The 22,458-nt window shown below is 44.5% G+C and overlaps 1 protein-coding gene across 1 annotated transcript; it reads right to left on the reverse strand.

Moving 5' to 3' along the window:
• Positions 1 to 1,908: 1,908 nt before the first annotated feature.
• ddb1 (damage-specific DNA binding protein 1) lies at positions 1,909 to 20,566 on the reverse strand. Its single transcript, XM_076287332.1, has 27 exons — positions 20,437 to 20,566; positions 19,254 to 19,402; positions 18,953 to 19,069; positions 18,450 to 18,671; positions 17,339 to 17,453; positions 17,006 to 17,103; positions 16,538 to 16,696; positions 16,040 to 16,123; positions 15,798 to 15,914; positions 15,391 to 15,493; positions 14,624 to 14,699; positions 14,213 to 14,321; positions 10,662 to 10,840; positions 9,689 to 9,852; positions 9,352 to 9,459; positions 8,752 to 8,959; positions 8,152 to 8,247; positions 7,007 to 7,118; positions 6,680 to 6,803; positions 6,357 to 6,521; positions 5,979 to 6,073; positions 5,414 to 5,584; positions 4,462 to 4,571; positions 4,092 to 4,261; positions 3,731 to 3,833; positions 3,352 to 3,475; positions 1,909 to 2,779 (listed from the first exon to the last, which is right to left on the reverse strand). Exons 1-27 carry the CDS (start codon positions 20,495 to 20,497, stop codon positions 2,696 to 2,698), a joined length of 3,423 nt encoding a protein of 1,140 aa, XP_076143447.1. The 5' UTR covers positions 20,498 to 20,566; the 3' UTR covers positions 1,909 to 2,695.
• Between the last annotated feature and the right edge of the window lie 1,892 nt (positions 20,567 to 22,458).

The raw sequence follows: 22,458 nt of genomic DNA on the forward strand, positions 1-22,458 counted from the left end.
GAGAGAGGGCTGAACAGTCACACACACAAAGATGAAATTAAACAGACATTAAATGGGTCTACTAGCCCCATTCCACAGGTTGTAACATTTTCAAAAAATGTGTTACAACCTACCCCACCACTGTCATCCATTGTTTAGCTAGCTGTATTAGCATGGTGCTTTGACATTAGCAAGAGAGAGCTACACCATTCTTTACTAGAGAAACTATAGTTTGACCTGATGTAACTCATACAACTGTATCTACAATGGTAAAAGCACTAGAAAAAAATAAATCTAAAAAAAAAAGTTACTTTCTTACCTCAGATGTTGAATTTTTCTCCTTACTCCGGGAGAAATGGCGCTAACAACTTGAAAATGTCCATGTGTGATCGTTAAGGAAGTCTGAGGAGTCAGAAACTGTCACATGGCTCATATCTTATCCCTGATTGGTGGAATTGGTGATGTTACAACTCCCCACATGTTACGACCATACCCGGTCTCCCCTGTCTCACCGACCTCTAACAGTGACCCATAAAATAAGTTATTTCAGTGCTCTTAGGGGTGTTCAAGCATAACGTCTGATTCATTCACACAAACTGTGATTCATGATTGAATCTGAATTCTAATTTAACACTAACGAATTAAAGAAAATTACACTATTATTTAATTATTTTCCAAATAACAAGAAAAATCTCATCTATTAGGTCTGGGATTAGCAAATTATTACTGAAAAGACAATTACAGTGAGTTCTTACATTTGGTTCTTTCAATGCTCCAATGGCAATTACCCATGTTTGTAGACCTAATTACTTGAGTTACTGCGGCACTCCTGCATCACAAGGGGAACTTAAATGACTTTAACATGCACATAACCACACACACCGGACAGTACGCCATAAAAGATGGCATGTAATAAGCAGTAGATGTCTCTTTACATTGACAAAGCCTCTTAAAAAATAACTTACTGAATGAATAAATAAATAACAGAATTGCCACTATACTAGGCTATTGCCATCTAGTGGTGAAAACATCTTATGGAGCACTCAGAGAATACAAACAAAATCCCTTAATTCTAAACTATGGGTTATTAGAATTGATCAAATAAATAACTGGCTATTCGCATTTGTGAAGAACCCCTTAATTCCGTGGGTCTTCATGGTTTTCCAACCAAGATTCATTAAGATTAATTCATCAGGCTTTATTGACAGTCTAACTACTATATGAGAATTCCTTGAGTATGTAGGGGCAGCAGAGCAGTGAGAATCCATTAATAGCCACTCTGACCTTCATGACAACTGAATATTGTCAATCAACGCTGCGTTGAGCTAAATCGCTTTAATGAAGTTTCCTTCTATGAAGAGCAGGATTAGAGTGGATGCAAAGCTGTGTAGCTGGAGGTTTTTAAGTGCCTTGGTCTAACTCATCTCTTTCCTGCTAGGGTAAAACTGGTTCTTATCATGTCCCCAATTACCCCTTGTGTGTGTGTGTGCCCAGGGGCCTTCCTAAAGGAATGCCGAGCTACCTCAATTCTGTTTAATTGCTCCACAATAGGCAATTTTACACATACATTGGAGTGTGCAATTCAACAGTCAATAGCTTGTAATTAAAAAAAAAAGAATAGAAAGGAGATAGTGGCACAGGGCCCCCAAGTGCAGCCAAAACACCCAAGGTGGTGCAGTTCACATCTGCCAGTAGGCACATTATGCTGACTGGAGGGTCTGCTTACTGGCGTGAAGCTGTGCTTGGGTCCCTTCTATCCCCCACGGGCAGCTCACGATCAAAATGGTAATCTGAGCTACTCATCACTCCCTCTACAATTACCAAAACTTTTGGAAATCATCTCCACTTCTGAGATCTGCGATAAGAGTACAAAGCATAACTTATCTCTTACAAGTCAGTGACATAGTAGAATGAATTACAACGACACTCTTTAGAGGAAATACTGATGCAAATTTTATTAAAAGAAATATCACAGACAAAAAAAACAGACTGAGGGAAAAAAAAAAAAACACTAAAAATTTATCTCAACGCCCTTTCCGTTCGGCACCACTCAAAGAACGCTCCTGTGATGCGCACTTGTTTCCCATAATGCACTTCCTCGCCAGGGCCATCAGACTGATGATCAGGTGCCATTAAAGCTCAAAGCCACCGCGGCGAAACCTTTTTCTCCACCGTCCTGACGTCCGGTCTGCGGCCAGAGTCTGGTCCACTCAATGCTGCAGTTCACACACTCTTTTCCCAGTCAGTGTCCTACTGGAGCGTACAACCCACCCGGGGTCGAGGTTTTCCTTTTTTTTTGAGAGCATGTGTGTATGTATGCATGTGTGTGTGTGTGTGTGTGTGTGTGTGTGTGTGTGTGTGTGTGTGTGTGTGTGTGTGTGTATGTATGTATGTATGTATGTATGTATGTATGTATGTATGTATGTATGTATGTATATGTGTGTGTGTGTGTATGTGTGTGTATGCTCACACACACGTACCTGTGTACAGTACGTGCACAAGGTCCTGCATGAATGTGTTACAGGAAAGCTTCAAGGAGGTTCATCTCAACAATGGTGTGGGGACACACATGCACACGCACACAGAAACACATACGCACAAACGCGCACACACACACACACACACACACACAAACACGCACATAAGCACGCGCGCGCACACACACACGGTGGTTGTTTTTATTTATATACATGTACAGAGCTATCGGGGAGCAGCACTAATGGATGCGGGTGAGCTCTTCCACAATCTTAATGACCTCATCCACTGTCGCCTCACGTTTCATCCCACTCCCGTCATCAATCTAGAGGAGTGGACACCCCGAGAGAGAGAGAGGGAGAGAGAGAGAGAAAGAGAGAGAGAGAGAGAGAGAGAGAGAGAAAGAGAGAGAGAGAGAGAGAGAGAGAGAGAGAGAGAGAGAGAGACCACAATTACATGTGTCCATTTGGCAGACGCTTTTAATCTGAAGCAACTAATTCAAGCTTGCAATAGCCAGACATAAGAAACTGTCAGATATAAATTCAAGCTGTTGGAAGTAGATGTGATTCCAATTACCATCCATGGAGGAATATTTGATGTACACAGATCTTATTAAGCAAATTTATTTTTGTATTGTGTGCATGGTTTGGACTAAACCAGAGCAATATTTTGTCCTCTTAAATGCATCTTGGTTGCCCCACATTAGGTTTAACTGGAACAGTATGAATAAAATGCTCCACTTAGAGAACACAAGGGCATGGAAAGCACACAAATGTCAACAGCAAACTTGCACAATGACATTGAGAACATCAATGCCGCAGACAAGCCGGGGGTCATTTTAAACTCCGCCAGGACATTCTACCCACACCGCCGACCAGGGGAGCTCTGGGGCCTCACCTGTAATCCGCTGACCACCTCCTGCATCTTGGCTCGACCCAGGTCCAGGAAGCTCTCGATCAGGTCGCCGTCAATGAAGCCTGTGGCCTGCTCTGTCTTGCGCTCCGTGTGGAAAGACCTCCAAGTGCAAGGCGTTAAGGGAAAGGCACAAGACACACGTGGACACACACACACAGACAAACAGAGAACATCTCGACTGAGAAACACATAGACAGACAGCGGACATCTAGAGAGAGGAACACACAAAGACGGACAGAGGGCATCTTGACTGAGGAACACACAGAGACAAACCAAGGACATCGTGCTATAAAGGAGGTGAAAAAACAAGAGAAAGGCGCTTGGCCACAGCAGGTTGTTTTTAGATTAATGGAAAGGATATAAGCTGTGCTCAATCTTGCCCACGCTCTTGATGACCTTGTTGAGTCTGTTCTGCAGATCTAACAGCAGGCTGTACCAGCCCTCAGACAAAGATGTCACCAGCCCTGAAACACACACACACACACACACACACACACAGAGAGACAGAGAGAGAGAGAGAGAGAGAGAGACAGAGAGAGAGAGACAGAGAGAGAGAGAGAGAAATGAGGTTCCCGCCACACTGCAGGTAGATTACAGCAAACAAATTGCTTTTGCCCTCTACATGTCCAAAGACTTTTTTTTAAAAAAAGCCCAAGATGTCTGCCTGAGAAGGGCCACTAGGGGAAACACGGCCGCCTGCCTGCATGCTGGCGGAGCCTCACCAATCATGCCGTTGACAGTGCCAAAGAGCACGGAGCCTTGCGTGGGCGTGGAGCTCTCGCCCAGGTTCTGCAGCACCAGGGAGCCGTGGGAGAACACGTTGACGAACTCGCCCAGGTGGAAGACACCCACCTCCTGGAGGTGCTGCCGCTCCTCATCTGTGGTGGCAGCACTGCAGAGAGACGGAGCCAAGAGACCAGCATGACGGGGTGAAAAGAAGAACAGAGATAGAAAGAAAGAAAGAAAGAAAGAAAGAAAGAAAGAAAGAGAAAAACAGATACCACAGCTCACATGAGTCTCTCTCATAGTGTAACGCAGTTGCAATAATTCAGTAGGATGTCACAAAGGCATGTGATCAAACGCTAAACGCACCTGTCTTTCTGACAAACAAAGAGGTTAAAGGCATTCTCTGCCCCCAAGAAGTTGTCATCGTCGAGGATCTCAACAGCACTCATCCAGTTGGGGTTGAAATCCCGTGCAATCTTCAAAGACAAACGACAAACACACACATTTTAACTAGAGTTCCAGTAAACAAAGACATCACACCTTATTCTGCTGTATTTATTTGATCCTACATGATCCTATTCCTCTGCTTCGGAGTCCCTCTTATATCCCCAATCAATATTAAAACCCCTCCAGAGCTCCACGTGGCAACTACAATGTCATTTTAAGACCATTACATTCCTTGTCAGTTCCTTAGATCACATTTCCTTCGGGCAGCTGATATACTAATGACGTGACTGGTAGGGCTGCAATTTAAGATTATTTTTTTTTAATTGCTGCATCTGTCAATTATTTTCTTGATTAATCAATTAGTTGTTTAGTCTGTAAAACATCAGACAATTGTGAAAAAATGTCAACGTGTTTCCCAAAGCCCAAGATGGCATCCTAAAATTAAGCAACAAGCCCTGAGAGGCCGTAAATTCCAGTGATTTTATAACAGCTTATGGGCTATGTTGTAAGAATCTAATTATACATTTGTAAAATGTATGTCACCCGATATAACCGGGTCCCATGATTTGCTACAGAACTCTAGTGGGAAGTGTGATAGGCACAAAGGAAGCACAGACCAAAATATATTAAACACAGGAAGAGTGACGGGACATTTATTTATCCTTCACGCTGGAGACTGGCACCTAAGGATACAGACACAGGACACAGTGTGTCTGAAGCCCCACCCTCTCCTTCCTGCCCCCTCCTCAAAGTTGCTCTCCTTCCTTGCCCCAGCTCCCCCTCACCTCCTCAAAGTTGCTCTCCTTCCTTGCCCCAGCTCCCCCTCACCTCCTCAAAGTTGCCCTCCTTCCTTGCCCCAGCTCCCCCTCACCTCCTCAAAGTTGCCCTCCATGGGCTTGTAGGCCAGCAGCAGCACTGATCTCATGAGATCTCCCACCAGGATGAAGTCTCCTTTGGTCTTCAGGTACAGAGCCATGATGTTGTTGTAATGGTTGCACTCAGTCCTCAGCTCCTTCTCAGCCGTCCACTCGTACAGACGGACCTGAAGGGAGTAGAGTGGTGTGGGGGTGTGTGTGTGTGTGAGTGTGTGTGTGGGAGTGCGTGTGTGTGTGTGTGTATGGGAGTGAGTGCATGTGTGTGTGTGTGTGTGTGTGTGTGTGTGTGTGTGGGGGAGTGCGTGTGTGTAAGAAAAACCCATGAGACAAGCAAAGCTAACAAGCCTAGAGAGCAGCAGATGGTCACACTCTTCATCAAGTCAGGATGTTTCTCCTACTCACTGGCTGTAATACATCAGGCTCTACGCCCAGCGATTTGTTGATGAAAAAAACGTGGACAAACTCATTAAAATACCCCCCCCCCCCCCCCCCCCAAGTCTCTCCCTCTACCTCTGTATACGCACACGCATGTGCACAGAGGGAGAGTTGAGTTCCACTCACGGTGCTGTTGATGCTGGCGAGCAGTTTGCCGTTGAATTCCACCATGGAGTACACCGCTCCCTTCACCTCCTTCTCAGCGACTGTCTGGAGTTTGCCTTCGCACCGGAACATGCAACACAGATGGACACACACACACACACGGACACATACACAGACAGTTATCTCTTCACACTCAAGATTTTGGAGAAAACCAGCCTGTGGCATGCTTGTCACGTACACAGATGGCATCACTACGATGGGCGGCCATCCACACGCCTCCTCTGCGCTATACTTCTATGACAACTGGAACCGACCGATAATTAACGGCATGTGGGGTCAGGTGCCATCGGTTCTTTGTTCTAACAAGCAGCCCACGCAGCCCCTGTGGGTGCAGCTCACCGTCGGTGTAGTGGAACACGATGATGCGTCCCTGCTTGGGCTCCGCCTCCTCGGGGTAGACCATGGCTGTGCCCACGACGAAGTAGACGGCGGGGTCGCGGCCCAGCTTGCACGACACCATGCTGAGGGCGTACTCGTTCTGCAGCAGCTGGTGGGCGTGCAGCACTGGCATGGAGAGACGGTCAGTCACGGTCAGTCACACCAGAGAAAATCACAGCAGCGACACACACACACACACACACACACCGCTGCCAGGCTACATTAAATATTAATGCAATTTCTGAGTGCAGTTAGTGAGTGTGTGTGAGAGTGTGTGCGCCTACCTTCAAAGGTGTGCTGGTCCACTACAAGCAGGCTGTGGACTTCCACCTCGTCCCCAAAGGAGGTCTCATGTGGTGAAGTGCTGCTAGGAAAGAGCTTACTGGAGCTTACACTGCTGGAGAGAGCCTACGGGGAGAAACACACACGGTGTAAATTAAGTATTTCAGGTCACTTACATTTTTCATCTTCAATTATTCATTTAATACAATTAATGAACAACAACTATACAAATGAATCATTTGCATGGCCTCAGAGCTATTTACAGAGCCTAAGGCCTACACCTGAAACTAAGTAAGATGAGGACAAACGACCCGGCGCTAAGAGCTCACCTGAGTGCTGGCGCTGGGGCGGACTGGGTTGGTGGTGCCGCTGGCATCTTGCATCTCCACCCTGCTGGACAGAACCCCGAAGCACTGGGATACTTCCTGGTAGCAGATCCTCCTGAGAAGGTGTGGGACACACACAGAGCCTACGTTAATATTATTATTATTAATATATTTTATTACACGGCTCTTCACAAGACAAGTAGAACGCTCCATTGGCTTGAATGGGATTTCCCAAAGTTCTACGGTATAATATATTCATGTAATTACCGCTGCAAACTAGTGTTGCACGGTGTATCGATACTAAAAAGGTATCGCGATGCCTTCACGCAAAAAACGATACGATTTCAGACGTTTTTAGAAACGATACTTTATTAAAATAATAACGTTCTGTGTCTGTGTGAACTGCTGCTCTCACTGCTCCTTGCACACATCTAGGCAAGTGGGTGTGTCAAGCAGGCAGCTCTGAGTGAGTGAGTGCGCAGCCAACATCAACATAGTTCTTTGCCGACAGTTGTTCTAGGCCTTGTGGATAAAACAAAAGGTGCAGTGAAATTTGCAACTATACATCGCGAATTAAGGCAAGGTACACAATGTCATTTAAAAGCAGTAGGCTACGCATGGAACTTGGCTAAACACCTCGCAGACATATCCCAACATTGATTAACGACAGGTTAACGAATATGCTATAAAAAAAACGACTACATGGTTAGTGCTAAGTTCTTCTCTTATGTTTTAGTATAGCCTAAGTGAAATGAGTATGGTTCTCTGGGATAAAGCGAACCTTCCTTCATCAATGAATCTTGACGAGACATAACGAGCTGTAATCATTTTGACGAGACATAACGAGCTGTAATCATATGGTGCTAACGTGATGAAAGCGCAATGTTCACGCCAGAATAACATTACCATAACTTGTAAACGATCTATTTCATGTTCGGTCAGTAGCCTACTACTGGTAATATTTGTCATGGCATGTCTCTACTGCTGCAACAGAAAAAAAGGCAGAAGACAAACACAGGCTCTCTCAATAAAAAGGGACTATTATTCCTAGTCACAGCGGATTGCATTGTTATCGGATTCATAGTGATCCTGCTGTCAAGTGAATTGACGAGTCAGTGACGGATGAAGCATCACCCACGCACACCCACCTTGGTGATTCATAGAGGGGCACTGTGCGTATGTGCAACTTCTGGATCTCATCGATGGTGCCGATGGTGAGAGTGCTGTTGTTGGCCAGGGCAAGGCTGCCATGAGGGAAAACAGAGAAAGAGAGAGGGAGGGAGAGGGAGAGAGAGAGGGAGACGGAAAGAGAGAGAGAGAGAGAGAGAGAGACAAACAGACAGAGAAAGAACAAAAGTTTTCTTAACATGCTCAGAACATAAACCGCACATGGATCAGGCCAGATGGTAGCATATGCTGAGGCCAACACAAACTTGCCACTGGTGGTCCTCTGACAATCACAATCCGCCTGAAGTCCACACACACACACACACACACACACACACACACACACACACACACACACACACACACACACACACACACACACACACACACACACACACACACACACACACACACACACACACACACACACACACACACACACACACACACACACACACACACACACACACACACACACACACACACACACACACACACACACACACACACACACGCGCGCGCATGCGTGCACGCACACGCGCACACACCTGTCAGGGTAGCACGCACACACACACACACACCTGTCAGGGTAGCCTTCGGAGTTGAGGGGGCACATGTAGTTGACCTCCTTGAGGTTTACGTTGGAGAAGACCAGCTTGTGGTTGCTGGAGTAGATGACTGTGGGCCGGTCGGAGCAGGCGAACACGTTGGAGGTGGAGAGCGAGCGGAATGTGCGCAGAACCGTGGGCTGCGTCCCCAAGGTCACCTTCTTGCGTTCGCTCAGAGCGCCTGCACAGGCCCAAGGAACACAGAACACAGTTGTAATAGAGCAGAAACCGATGTATGTAGCTTTAGTGCAATCACTGGGGGTGCATCATCTTGAAAGGTGCAGACTGCTGTGTGTCGGATATTCTTTCTTGTTCTACATGCTTTTCCCATTTCTCTATAATTATAATAATTACAAATATATTATTAATATCTTTCCTCTATGATCAAATGCTCCTTTGTTTATGGTATTTACTACACATGTGTGCATGATAATAACTGATAAATACAACCTTACCATTAAACAAAAAAAATAAAATGAATAACATTAACTATCAATAGCATTCAGATATAAACTAACAATTGGGGTAAGTGCACAGGTAGGTGGACATAGTGGGACAGGCAGGTACACTGACCTGATTGTAGGTCCAGGCCAAAGTAAAAGAGGGCTCCGTCTCCAAGTGCACACAGAAGATAATGACTCCCCTCAAACGTTGTCATCAGAATGGAACGAGGGATGATCTCTGAGGAGAGAGAGTGAGAGAGAGAGAGAAAGAAAGAGAGAGAGAGAAAAAGAGTGAGTGTTTGTGTGTGAGAGAGGGAGTGTGAGTCATTTCTCCCACCTGGCCAGACATTCTGCCACCTGCTAAACATGACAGTGTCACGCCATAATTAACCACCTTAGAATCACACCCTCTGCCCTGCCGCCACCCACACACATCTGGCTGCTGGAGAGCTCCTTGTCTGTCTCACCTCCTCCCAGCATCTCCTTGTGCAGCGGGCTGAAGCAGGGCAGCTTGAGCACGCGGGCCGAGATGTCCGTCCAGAGCCCCACGGCACACAGGGAGGACTCGCCGCCGCTCTCCCCCAGAGGGGTGATGTCCAGGCAGGCCACCTCGTGCTCCATCTCCGTGGTGCTGCACAGCCAATGGGAGAGGAGGAGGAGGAGGAGGATAAGGAAGAGGAGGATGAGAGGAAGAAGGGGGAGGAGAAAGAAGAGAAGAGGATCGTTTCATTACACCAGGAAGGTGACTTGCTGTGTGACTGCTCCTGTGTGTGTGTGTGTGTACCCGTAGGTGATTTCAGAGTAATTCAGTGAGTGTGTGTGTGGAGAGGAATGGTGCAGTGTTGTATACGAGAGTGTATGCGTCCATCACTGGACTGTCACTTCTCAGATATCACTTCAATTCCTCCATTTGAAATTCTTTCAAAAGCTACAATTAGACCTATTGTGAAATTACTTCTTATTCAGAAGATGAAGAGACTAACTAAATGTAGCTACTCTACATTCAAATGGCTGAAGTATGCTAGGTAGTGAGTGTGACTTTATTTCTGCTTTGGGGTAGAAAGCATGGGGAGGTAAAAGTGGTGCAAGTGTGAAGTTGTTGTCTAGCCAACTATCACCCACAGCACTGATGCTGAGAAGTACCAGTGTCAACACCATTAACGTACATACACACATCTATAACACCATCCATTCATTCACACTTTATTAAAAGATTTCAGTCCCATCATGTGCAAGTTTTATCATTTTGTGTATGTGTGTGTGTGTGCCTGATCTGTTTGAGCTCACTGGTGAGGAGTTTGTGTGTGTGTGTGTGTGTGTGTGTGTGTGTGTGTGTGTGTGTGTGTTTACCTGATCTGTTTGAGCTCCCTGCTGATGTCTGTGTCTGAGCTCCCCTGTGTGTGTGTGTGTGTGTGTGTGTGTGTGTGTGTGTGTGTGTACCTGATCTGTTTGAGCTCCCCTGTGAGGATCTGCAGGTAGTAGAGCACGCGACCCACGGCCAGCACCACCTGTGTGGAGTTGCAGGCCGCCACGCTGATGTTGCGCCCCTGCGGCTCCTTCCACTCGCTCACCAAAGACTTGCTGTCCTGGGTCACCAGCCGCACAGAGCCAGACGTAATCTGCACGGCAAAAGACGACAAGAAACATGTCCGTCAACACACAGTGTCACAACCACACACTTTTAATACTACCAGCTATGGACAGGCAGGATAGTCCTCTGTCCAAGATGACACACGTTTTCTAGAGTTTTATATGGAATATAAAAAAAATGTTGAGTGGAGAGAGAGAGAGAGAGAGAGAGATGAATTCCAGCCGCGTTGCTTTATAATGGCCCCAACTGATTCTTAGTTAAAATATTTAAATGCATTAAAGTCTGATGTGGAAGAGAATGAAATATTTATAATGAGCAGACTTTTGCTGACACTTTTCTTTTTGTTGTGGGCAAATGAGCCTTTTATAAGAGAGCTGGGTAGCAGAAAGTCTTGCCCCCTAGAGTGTGAATGAAACACACTCCGCTATGATAATGCAATCCCACAGATATACTTTCTGGCCATTTCAAATAAGCATTTTGAGCCTAGAGAGTTTCAAACTGGAATCTATGATTATACTTAGTTTAGTATTGTGCTCTCTGGCATGGTAAAGTGAATATGGTATTTATCAAACTTTATATTATATACTTAGGCTAAAAACAAACTTTACACACAAAGTGTCTGTCTGTCTGTCTGTCTGTCTGTCTGAAGCATTTGGGTCAAATACATCAAATGGGGAGGGGAAGAGGGGGAAACACACAAATAAAACAGAATAATGATAATTGTACACAAATATGAATTATGAACTATGGCAATGGAGAAGGGTGTGTGTGTGTCTGCATGTTTGTGTGGGCATGTGTTTGTTTGTGTGTGTGTGTGTGTGTGTGTGTGTGTTTTTGTGTGTGTGTGTGTGTGAGTGTATGTTCATATTTAGGTAGTGTAAGTTTCACATCAACAGGTCCTTTCATTATGGCAGGAATATACGTATTGAGCGGCAAGGAGGAAGCATTTCTCTTTCTCTCCAGTGAGGAATGAAAGCCTCTCCTCATCGCTCGCTTGCAGGAATTCAGGGAAGACATTTGTCATCTTTTCAAAATAAGTTCCCCTAATGTTAACATATTTTGTGCACTGTGTCAGGAAGTGTACCTCTGTCTCTACTGTGTTTAGGTCACAGTGGTGGCACAGTCTAGTGTCTTTCGGCAGCCATGTTTGTCTGTGCCTTCCCACTTCTATTGCCAGGCTATGTTCACTGAGTCTGTACTTTGTCAGTGTGGTTCTCAGGTTTTTGTCTTGAATGTGTGTCAGATAGGGTGCTGTCTGTGTCTGTCTGTCTCTCTCTCTCTGTCTGTCTGTCTGTCTGTCTGTCTCTCTCTCTCTGTGTCTATCTGTCTCTCTCTCTCTGTCTGTCTCTCTCCCTCTCTCTGTCTGTGTCTGTCTGTCTCTCTCGTTCTGTCTGTCTCTTTCCCTCTCTCTGTCTGTGTCTATCTCTGTCTGTCTCTAAATACTTCAAAACAGGCATTTGTAAGTGATAATCCAGGCAAATTATATCCACAAACGAGTCTATACCGCTTTATAGCACATCTCAGCAGAATAGCAGTCCAACTTCCACATCCTCTAACCTACAGAAATTGTATTAATGCACTACATTGAAATTCCACAAATGTTGAGCTGTCGACTTGAGAATAAGTTGTCTTTAATTATTAACAGTTTTGGAGCTGCTTACACGGCATATTCAGGGTATGAGCCTAATTGCTGCCTGACACTGGAGAGCAGCTGCCTGATGTCGACCACCTCTGCTCCTAGCAGAACATGCTGTATAGGCAGATTTGAAGTCACAACTTTTAAACACTGCATTCGCACCATGCCATTCTGATGCTAATTTAGGAGACAACTTGTTGAGTGGATGTCTACATTATGCACGCAGACTAGTCACCTTTTGAACCGTATAAAAAGCTGTTGTTGGGTGGTGTTTGAGTTTGTGTCTAGACGCCTTAGAAAGAAACAGGTAATCGCAGCCTGTAGTGGGCTATATGTTTCATAAAAGCCTGGGAAATTAAAACATTTTAACTATGCTATTTTTAAACTTCCTTGAACAACCACAACTTTTTTAACATCACTTTTCAGAACTTTTTAAAGGCTTCTTAGGCTGAATTCAAGGGGCCAAAACACCACAGTTTGAGATACTAGAGAGAGAATTTTTATAATGAGAACTATGAGTACTATCTGGCTTTACAGAAACTCATGACTGACAGACAATTAAAAAGAGAGAGAGAGGCTGGAAGGCATGAACACACGCTCAACATTTCTCAATTGTGCTTTGTTATAGTGAAGGCAGATTACGCAATCGCTTGCCTTTTCTGACAAAAACATACCAATTCTCTCAAGTACTGCCAATGACCCCTCTCTATTTGTGACATTTATTTTCCAAAACACTCTAAAAGTCCTTGATTTCTTCAATAAAATTATAAAATGTAAAAAAAAATGTTCACTGCCAGTAATGTTCATCACACAATGACCAGTTAAGAGTGCGTCTGTCTGGGTGTTGTAGAAGAGTGCTATACACTGCCGTTCAAAAGTTTGGGGTCACTTAGAAATGTCCATTCCACTCCATTATAGACAGCATACCAGCTGAGATCAGTTGCACTGTTATTTAATCAGGGCAGCAGTTTTCAGATTACATTATGTGCTTACATAATTGCAAAAGGGTTCTGCAATGTTTTTTTTTTCTGTTAGCCTTTTAAAATGATATCAGATTAGTAAACAGAAAGTGCCTTTGGAACATTGGATGAATTGTTGCTGATAATGGGCATCTGTATGTATAAGATCAGCCATTTCTTTCTACAACAGTCATTTACAACATTAATGATGAAAACAAGGACATTTCTAACAGTAGTGTAGGTGTTCACCTACATGGGTGTTTACCTGTATGGGTGCTCTATAAGAGTGCTATGGGTGTTCTATAAGGCAAGGATCACATTGGCCAGCGGCAGGTTTCCTATTGTCCTCTATGGTTCGGCAGCGGAACGCTTGCAACGCTGGCGTAACGCTAGCATTGAGCAAGCTGAGCGTTGAACTTGTTTCAACTTTCAAAGTGCAACGCAAGAGTATTCAATTGTCAGTTAATGCAAACCGTTACCATAGGAACGAGATAGAATTTATTATGGTCTGAGCGTTGCGTTACGCTTACCGCTGGCTAATGTGATCCTATGGGTGTTTACCTGTATGGGTGTTCTATAAGAGTCCTATGGGTATTCACCTGTATGGGTGTTCTATAAGAGTGCTATGGGTGTTCACCTGTATGGGTGTTCTATAAGAGTCCTATGGGTATTCACCTGTATGGGTGTTCTATAAGAGTGCTATGGGTGTTCACCTGTATGGGTGTTCTATAAGAGTGCTATGGGTGTTCACCTGTATGGGTATTCACCTGTATGGTTGTTCTATAAGAGTCCTATGGGTGTTTACCTGTATGAGCTGCTGGTGGGCCACATTCCCACAGAAGAAGGTCTGCTGGTTGTCCACAAAGCCTGGCAGCTCTGTCTCCTCTACTTCCTCTCCACTCAGCATCAGCACTCTGGACAAGACATACGCCTTAATTAGACACAACTGAACCATAAAAACAACACAACCATCAGCTCTCCTCTCCTATTCTCTCCTCTCTCAGACACAACTAAAGGTCAACTGAGAAACCAACACTTTCCACAGCTGCACTTAAACAAGAATGAATACCATCACCATCCGATGACCCATTTTTACTGCAGACATCAGGTGCCAATGACACAATAGGTGTTCCCAGAAGGGGGAACAAGGGAGCGCCCTCCAGCATGCTAATTAGGACACAAAGGCCCGTAAGAGGCATGCGGAAGTGACCCTCACCTGGTCTGACCCACGAAGGAGAGCACCAACATGTCATCGGTCTCTCTGCCAGCCTCGGAGCGCAGGGGCCACAGTCCTGCGGAGAGGTAAGGGGAGGGTGGGGTGTGAGAGCTGCCAGAGTGCATTACACAACACATAAAAAGGACTCCCTGGCTGGAATTTAATCAGGGCAATTCATCAGGCCCCCGTGGTATTTTGGTGCAGTGCCTGATTAGATTGTGTTCCTAGACTGGGTTTAATATTAAATGGCTACTGCTGTCTGATGTCCTTCCTTCAGGATCACTGATCTGGGATCATTAGCAAACCGGCGGCTACCTATTTAGTCAAGTGAGGGGAATCCTGAAGAAGACCGGCGACCACTAAAAAAAACAGAGGGGGGTATTATTCTCCACTCTTCTCTCCTGAGGGAAACTGATGACTTGTTAGGACACCAGGTGCCAGAGCTGGGACAGCAACTCTAGTGGCTTATTTCCCAAGGGAGGGAAGTCTACTGACTGAACAAAAACGCCATGTCTTGAAACAAAAGTGGAGTAAAAGCTTTGCCAAAGAAAGAAAGAAAGAAAGAAAGAAAGAAAGAAAGAAAGAAAGAAAGAAAGAAAGAAAGAAAGAAAGAAAGAAAGAAAGAAAGAAAGAAAGAAAGAAAGAAAGAAAGAAAGAAAGAAAGAAAGAAAGAAAGAAAGAAAGAAAGAAAGAAAGAAAGAGAAAAAAATGAGTGTGCCACAGTGGCAGGAGAAGAAGAAGCGCTCCTGAGGGTACTGAAGGCTCACCTTTGATTCCTGGCAGGTCGATGCTGGCGTGCTCGTGGATGCCAATGCCATTGCGGATGATCCTCAGGGAGCCCTCTTTGAAGGCGCCAGAGCAGGTGACAAGCTGATAAAGGAGCCGAGGGTTAAGTACTTACACACACACTCAAGCTGGCTGGCCTGCCAGCTCCGCATGCACACTTACAACACGGTGAAAAGCTGCCAACAGACAATGAATTTTTGAGGGTCTAGAATTAAAAAAACTTCTGAAACACTTTTCCAAAACCTTGCTTCAGACAAGGTCAGATGAAATTCCGACGTATTCCGTTTAACAAATTGCATTTACAAACTGGGTTTACAAAGGGTCAGAGCAGCTGCTTCCCTGAAGTGGCCGAAATCTTTGTTGGGTCTGAGCATGCTGTTGCTCTTACCTGACCTTGTCCCTGTCTCTCAAGGTCCACCACACACATGTCCACAATAGGACCCAGATTAGTGAACGTCTCCATCACCGCCACATAGGAGCCCTGGTCATTACTGTCCACATTTAGCTGGAACAACAGTTAGACAATAGAGAAAATGTTAGGCATTGTGTTATATCATTACCATTTGCTGGACTGCAGTCATACAGCAGCTTTGTGTGAGATTAGCAGCACTGCGGGATGGTGGCACTGACCTTAACCAACTGGGAGTCACCAAGTCTGGAGCCCACAAAGACGACTCCATTGTCAAGGTATGTGAGACACTCAGCAATGGAGGTCTGCAGGTTGAACAGGAAATAACATCAATAAAAAAAAAAAATAAGCCCTGGGCGGTTCATACAGAATCAGGCACCCAAGCAGATCTACACGTGTATGTATACACATCCCCACATAGAACAGACACACAGTTCTTTTGTGAATTGTTGTCCTTCCACAAAGTCTCATTCAAGCTCCCACACAAACTCACACAAAAAGGTTCACAAAACATACAAAAAAAACAGCTGCTTCCTTGACACACATCATGAATCTGCTTCCTCAAACCAGCATATTTCAAGTGCCATGATATACATTCTTCTTGGGCCCCCTTTTGTATCTGCTTCACTTGTACAACACACACACACACACACACACACACACACACACACACACACACACACACACACACACACACACACACACACACACACACACACCTCTCCAAGTAGTTCCACGCGCAAGTCCTTGAGCACCACGCCACCGTCCATGAGCTCCTCCTTCTCCAGGAGCAGCATAAAGAGCCGGCCCTCCATGTCTCCTAGCAGGTAGCGCGAGCCGTTGGGGTCCACGCGGTTGTGACACACGATGGTGCTTTGCTGGCGGTGGGGGAAAAAGCCCAACCAATAAACACACAGAACACAGGCCACTTCCAAAGCCTTATTGTCTTATAATTCTTTCATGGACATTATCTATTAATTCATAACCTTAATAATTGGACTTTGTGGGAACAAAATAAGGGAAATGCAGTGAGAACCATTTGACTACATTGTTTCAGACCATTTTGCTATAACTTAAAGTTTTAATGGATTCGAAGCTGTGATAGCTACAAGAAAAAGGAAAAAGTCTCTGGCATGTTGATGTAGATACTCAGCATCACTGCCACATGAAACACACAGTATACTAACCTTGATGATGGGGGGAGCAATGGCCAAATATTTATCTCCATTGTGATATGTAATAGACTCCTGACCAATGATTATAGCACCACCAAATGGCTCTGGTACTGCACAGCAAAAATACATAAACAACACATTACTTCTTGGTCAAAAAAAGATGTTAAGATACTCAACATACAAAGGCAGTTTAACATGTCAAAAATGAAACCTTCTCTTCCCTCTTCTCTTCTATACTCTTCCCTCAGATATAACTTTATGTTTTTATTCATTCTGCTTTTTTCTGCCTTTCACTCAAATATCTATTTTTATTCATCCTGTCTCATATTCAGCCTGCCTCTGTACCTGGTATAACCATTGAGGCCTCTGCCTCCACATTCTCTTGCTTCCAGGGCCCCTTGTTGAACTCCTTCTCCCTCAGAGATACTTCATAGGTCTTCACATGTCGGCCCTGGGGGTCCTGCAGGAGCACATAAAAGCACAGACATGGAATATGAAGGAAGACCGTTTTCACTCATGGCTACCTTCTGTGCCAAAAAGACAAGAGGAAGAGGAAGCATAGGCTACGTGCAACTTCCTGACACATTTAGTTCACTGTTAAGGTCTTTACATAGTATTTTTCAAAATCTATGGAGAAAAAAGGATGGGGAATTTTATTTTATAAACTGTGGTGGGTGGTGGGTTTTATTTTGCAAGACAAGAAAGAGAAATGTAATTTTGGAGCCTTTGGAAATGTCTGAAGCTACTGACATCCAGACATTGTATTTTACAGCCGCATCCATCTGTATGCAAGTGGAATGAATCTTAATCTTCGCACACCTCTCCCCAGTCCTTTCCAATTACTCTGTAATATTTAGAATATGCAGTCACTGTGTGTGTACACAGATACAACAAGCAACACACTAACTGTGTAATCTGCAGCACAGAAGCTAGTTTTTTCTAGACTGCAGAGCTGCTGCTTACAGATTAACAGTGTGCATTGTCTCTTAACAGGACTCAGACAAAATGCACACCGTCTACTCTACCAGAGAGTGTGACTGTGTGGAAAGAATACTAATATTGCATGAGGAGCTATTGTCTATGGGTTGGCCAACAGTAAGACAATGGAGGGTGTAGACGTCAATCAACGATGTAGACATCAAATCGATTCATGATTTTTTAAAAGCTTTTTGCTCTCATTTCAGCCAGGGATTCTTTTGCCATCCAGGAAATACCTGTTTGACATGATGAAAAAAGTCTTTGGTAGAGAGTCTTAGAGAAATTGGAAAAAAAAAATCTTCACAAGGGTACCTGAATACACATGCATTACTCGGATCTAATCTTGAAGTACAATTCATCGTCTTAATACCACAATGAACAACAGATTGTGTCAATGAACAACAAAGTCAAGCATTAGGACATAACATGCAGTAACTGCTATTACGCTCTCCTCTGCCTCTCAGACCAGCCCACACACCTGGTAGATGAAGCAGACGGTAGGTGCCTGGCAACCATACAGGAAATGCACGTCGATGACCTGCAGCTCCTCCAGGCGGATGTTAAAGGCCTTGAGCTCGCGGTTGTCGCGGTCCAGGGGGATGACCTTGAACAGGCCATCGTACAGCCGCAGCCCGATCATCCTGCACTCCGGGTCCACTATGCCAATGATGCCCGTCTCGGAGGGGCGACCAATGCGGTCCTGACAGGCAAAGATGTCAGCAATACCCAGTCAATGTCAAAGCATGCATACTTTGCATATTTTTGCATAAATGCAATTGCAATGACATTTCCAACAAAGAAGGAACAACTATGCAACACTTTCAATGAAGGCCTTGCCCTATCTGTTTGGATCAAGGCAAAGAACTTAGTACCAGAGTATGTACATACAAAATGCAAATGTGAAAAATAATGCTGCTGACAACCAGACTCTGCATCTTTATTGTGACATCCAAATGCATTCTTCGACTGCTTATAATGTACCTGAACATTCCCATGAGCACGAGTGATGATGTCAATACTCTCTCCATTCTGTTTGTACTCCAGGATGCATGCGTTGTATTTGGCCGTGAGAATGAAGAGGAGATCCTTGCTCTCACCCTGAAGGACAAAGAACACTCATTGCAGTGTGAAGAAAAAAATCCATTACCGAACACAACGGCTAGCACCCATGCAGATACACCTATACATATCTTCAGTGGGAGTGGAGAGGTAGTAGGCAGTACCACAGACTAACCAAAGGAACGATAGTCAAACAACAGCGTGAGTATAAAGGTGCACTGACCTTTGGCCTGAAGAGCTCCATAACTGCAATCTTGCCATACATGCCCACTTCCTTGACGGGCCGAAGCCCCTCTGCAGTGACCACATAGATCTCCAGTCGTGTGTTCTTAGCGATTAGCAAGTTCAGGTCCTCCGCGGAGGTAAAGTGGCCTGATGTATATATGGGTATAATTGCAACATTTCAGTATTAAGATGTATTACACGGAATATGACTGACCTACTTCTGTCAATTTGTGTTACGCCTCTGACAGAACCTGCACAACAACAATATTTAAACATTCCCGATAAAGAGGGGAAAGCGATTTAAAAAAAATCAACATAACATTAGCAGTATCTACTTGTTATTGAAGTACACTTATGAGTGTCAGGGGTTTGTTGACATCATTATTAACGCAAGACTACGCCATAAAAATAATATTTTTTATGTACTATCCAACCGATAGTGTTGGACCTACAAGGGAAGAAATGGGCAACTCGCAAACCTTGCTAAATTAGCTAACTGGCATCCGCAATTTTAATTTGCCTGTCCAATCTAGTAAACACACTGCGGGCTCATGCAGTTGGCCTTGTCTGTTGCCTACCCGTTTGTAAAATTGGCTAAAGTTAGCCAATATGCTGTCGACTTAGCCAACCGCTAGGTAGCATATAGTTGAATAACACTAAAACAATCAGGGAGGTTAACACATGTAACATTTGCTAAATGTCACGCAACAAGGTGTCATTACCATGTGTTGGTGAAATGAATGTGTCTAGATACAGACAATGCTACGTATTTAATTCCTTTGCTAATTAGTCTACCTTTCTGGGTCAGTGATGTTGAGCCAAATCTATAATCGCATGTTTAACTAGCTAGCTAGTTTGCTATGCAAGCTATCAACACCGTCAAGCCAGCGATTGCCACACAGTTTGGGTTAAGGCTGTTATTTCCTAGTGTAAACGATTTGACGTAAATCAGTCTCTTACAATGATGAACACAAACATTCAAAATTGAATAGACGAGACAGACAAATTACGGACATTGGTAGCAAACAGTGAACGTTTCATGCGTTAGAATGACAACAGCTAGCTAGAAGCGCTAGGCCTTTGCGACTTGCGTTAAGCGCGGGAGCTGTGCACACAGATGACAGGCTTCAGGGCCACCTATGCCAATCAGATTAACAATTCCGTTCAGGACATTCACTCACCAGTAATGCAAGCATTTACTGCCGTTGGTTTCTGCGCTGTGACAACGTAGTTGTAGGACATGGCGTTCAAAAATCAAAACACGAACACCTGCAAAATAATTTTAGCTCCCTTTACATGAGCTACCATCGATTTAGCTACATCACAGTTAGCAATAATGGACACATACCGTTCATTTTGTATAGCGCCCCATGTGGTATGGTGTACTGTTCGATTTGAGACCTTTAGATTATGCTACGTATGCTAAATGTCAGATTATGAAATGTTTTCGCCATTAAATTGCCTTATATTAAATGGGCCAAAAATCGGGACACGAGAATTACGGTCCGATTTTACACTCAAACATGTTGCTCTCATACATCCCTGTGTTGTGTAGGCTGCTATGTCTGCCAAAGAAACTCTTCAGTTGGTCGCACGATGGCAGTAGAACCACACCGAGTTTCAGCACAGTGCTTTCAAGTAGGCCTAGGCCTAGGCTATTTCACAATACAGGAGTTAAGTCTATTGTTGTGACAGAATTTAATTTGCCTACCATTGAAAAGTCTTAGCCTTTAGTGTGACAACGTCATGGGTACACTAGAGCAATTATGCTGAGAATGTCTGAGCTATCAATTTTGCTGAAATCTGTTCCACCAATTTGAGGGTTTCAAGGAGAAATTACCAAATCAAGGGGTTTTTGATCTCGTTTTAGTCTTGGGATCATGTTAGGCATAGGCCTACATAATTCAGAACCCCCCTATATCAATCTTTCATATTGAAATGCACAAGGAAATAATACTTTAACACACTGCGTGTTTGCAATGATTTCCCATTGTATCTTCTAAATGACAGTTTACTGTAGCCTACACATATTAAAAGTCCATAGGTGGCAAACAAAACTAAACATTAGAGGGAATTAACTAGGCCGTCTGTACACACCTTCACAAGGGCACCCTTTCTCTGGAAAACAGGAGTAGGGGAAATTATGCAGTAGGAGCCTAATTTCCCCTAATGACACATTGTACTAATTTCAAACACTGAAGAGGAATGACAAAAGGTGAAGTGCTGCATATCTATGCTGTAACATTAGCAAGGCTGTGGGGTGAGAGTGTCAACCCTCATTTTCATAAACAGGCAGCCCCGGCGATGTCAAAGCTGTAGCAATTTACCATCGAACATCCCACACAGATGCCAAAGGTGCCGTCTGTGCAGGCCCATAAATAAGGCATAAGCGTTTGTGATTTGAATGAATATATACATACAGAGCAGTCCTGCAAAGTGGGCCTGCTGGCAAGGTGTTATATGTGAAGTGCTGACACGACTGGGAGGCCGAACAGCCAGGGGGACACCAGGCTGCTGATGGATGGTGGAGGAGTGCAGCTTGAGCTGCTCTTTGATTTATGGACCCTGAGTTGATTTCCAAGCGTTGATGTGGACCTTTCCGTATGAGCCCCCCCAAAGAGATGAAGAGGAGTGTACGCGCATGCATTTGTGAGGGTTTCTTTTGTGAGTGTGCGTGTGTGTGCATGAGTGTGAGTCTCTGTGTGTGTGTGTGTGTGTGTAGTGTGTGTGAGAGGGTGCATGAGTTAGTGAGTGTGTGTGTGTGTGTGTGTGTGTGTGTGTGTGTGTGTGTGTGTGTGTCTGTGTGTGTGTGTGTGCACGCGCGCGCTGCATGCCTGTGTGTGTGTGAGTGTATGTGAGTGAGAAGATGAGTGAATGTGTGTGTGTGTTCGTGCGTGCGTGTGTATGAAAGACAGACAGAAAGGGTAAACGTGAGAAAGAGAGTTACCTCATGCAATCAGCATGTTTTATTCATTAGCAACCTCACATTTCATTCCTCTCAGTTCAATGCTATGAATAAAAGCAGGAGATAAGTGAATCTCTATATCCAGTGTATCAGCATGGCCCTGACTGGCACTGGCTGTGTGAATGTTACAAAATACCGAGATATGTGACAACAAAGTGCTGTTCTCTATCTCCCTGCATGTCAACTGAGAAACAGCAGATATCATTTGTTTACAGGGATAAAGTGTACTGAGTCACTC

The sequence above is a fragment of the Alosa pseudoharengus genome, unplaced genomic scaffold (assembly GCF_046254945.1).
Source record: "Alosa pseudoharengus isolate Yale_2024_CS ecotype anadromous, Long Island Sound unplaced genomic scaffold, YU_APseudo_1.1 YU_APseudo_1.1_scf_16, whole genome shotgun sequence".
NCBI classification, from domain to species: Eukaryota; Metazoa; Chordata; class Actinopteri; order Clupeiformes; family Clupeidae; genus Alosa; species Alosa pseudoharengus.

What these genes read in the sequence shown, in the direction of transcription:
- ddb1 (XM_076287332.1), bottom strand. Translation starts at nt 20,497, where the DNA reads ATGTCCTACAACTACGTTGTCACAGCGCAGAAACCAACGGCAGTAAAT. An exon ending in GCCCCAGCGCCAGCACTCAG is followed by an intron (nt 6,804 to 7,006) that starts GTGAGCTCTTAG and finishes TTCTCCCCGTAG; the next exon opens with GCTCTCTCCAGCAGTGTAAG. An exon ending in AGGTGGTCAGCGGATTACAG is followed by an intron (nt 2,780 to 3,351) that starts GTGAGGCCCCAG and finishes CCACTCCTCTAG; the next exon opens with ATTGATGACGGGAGTGGGAT.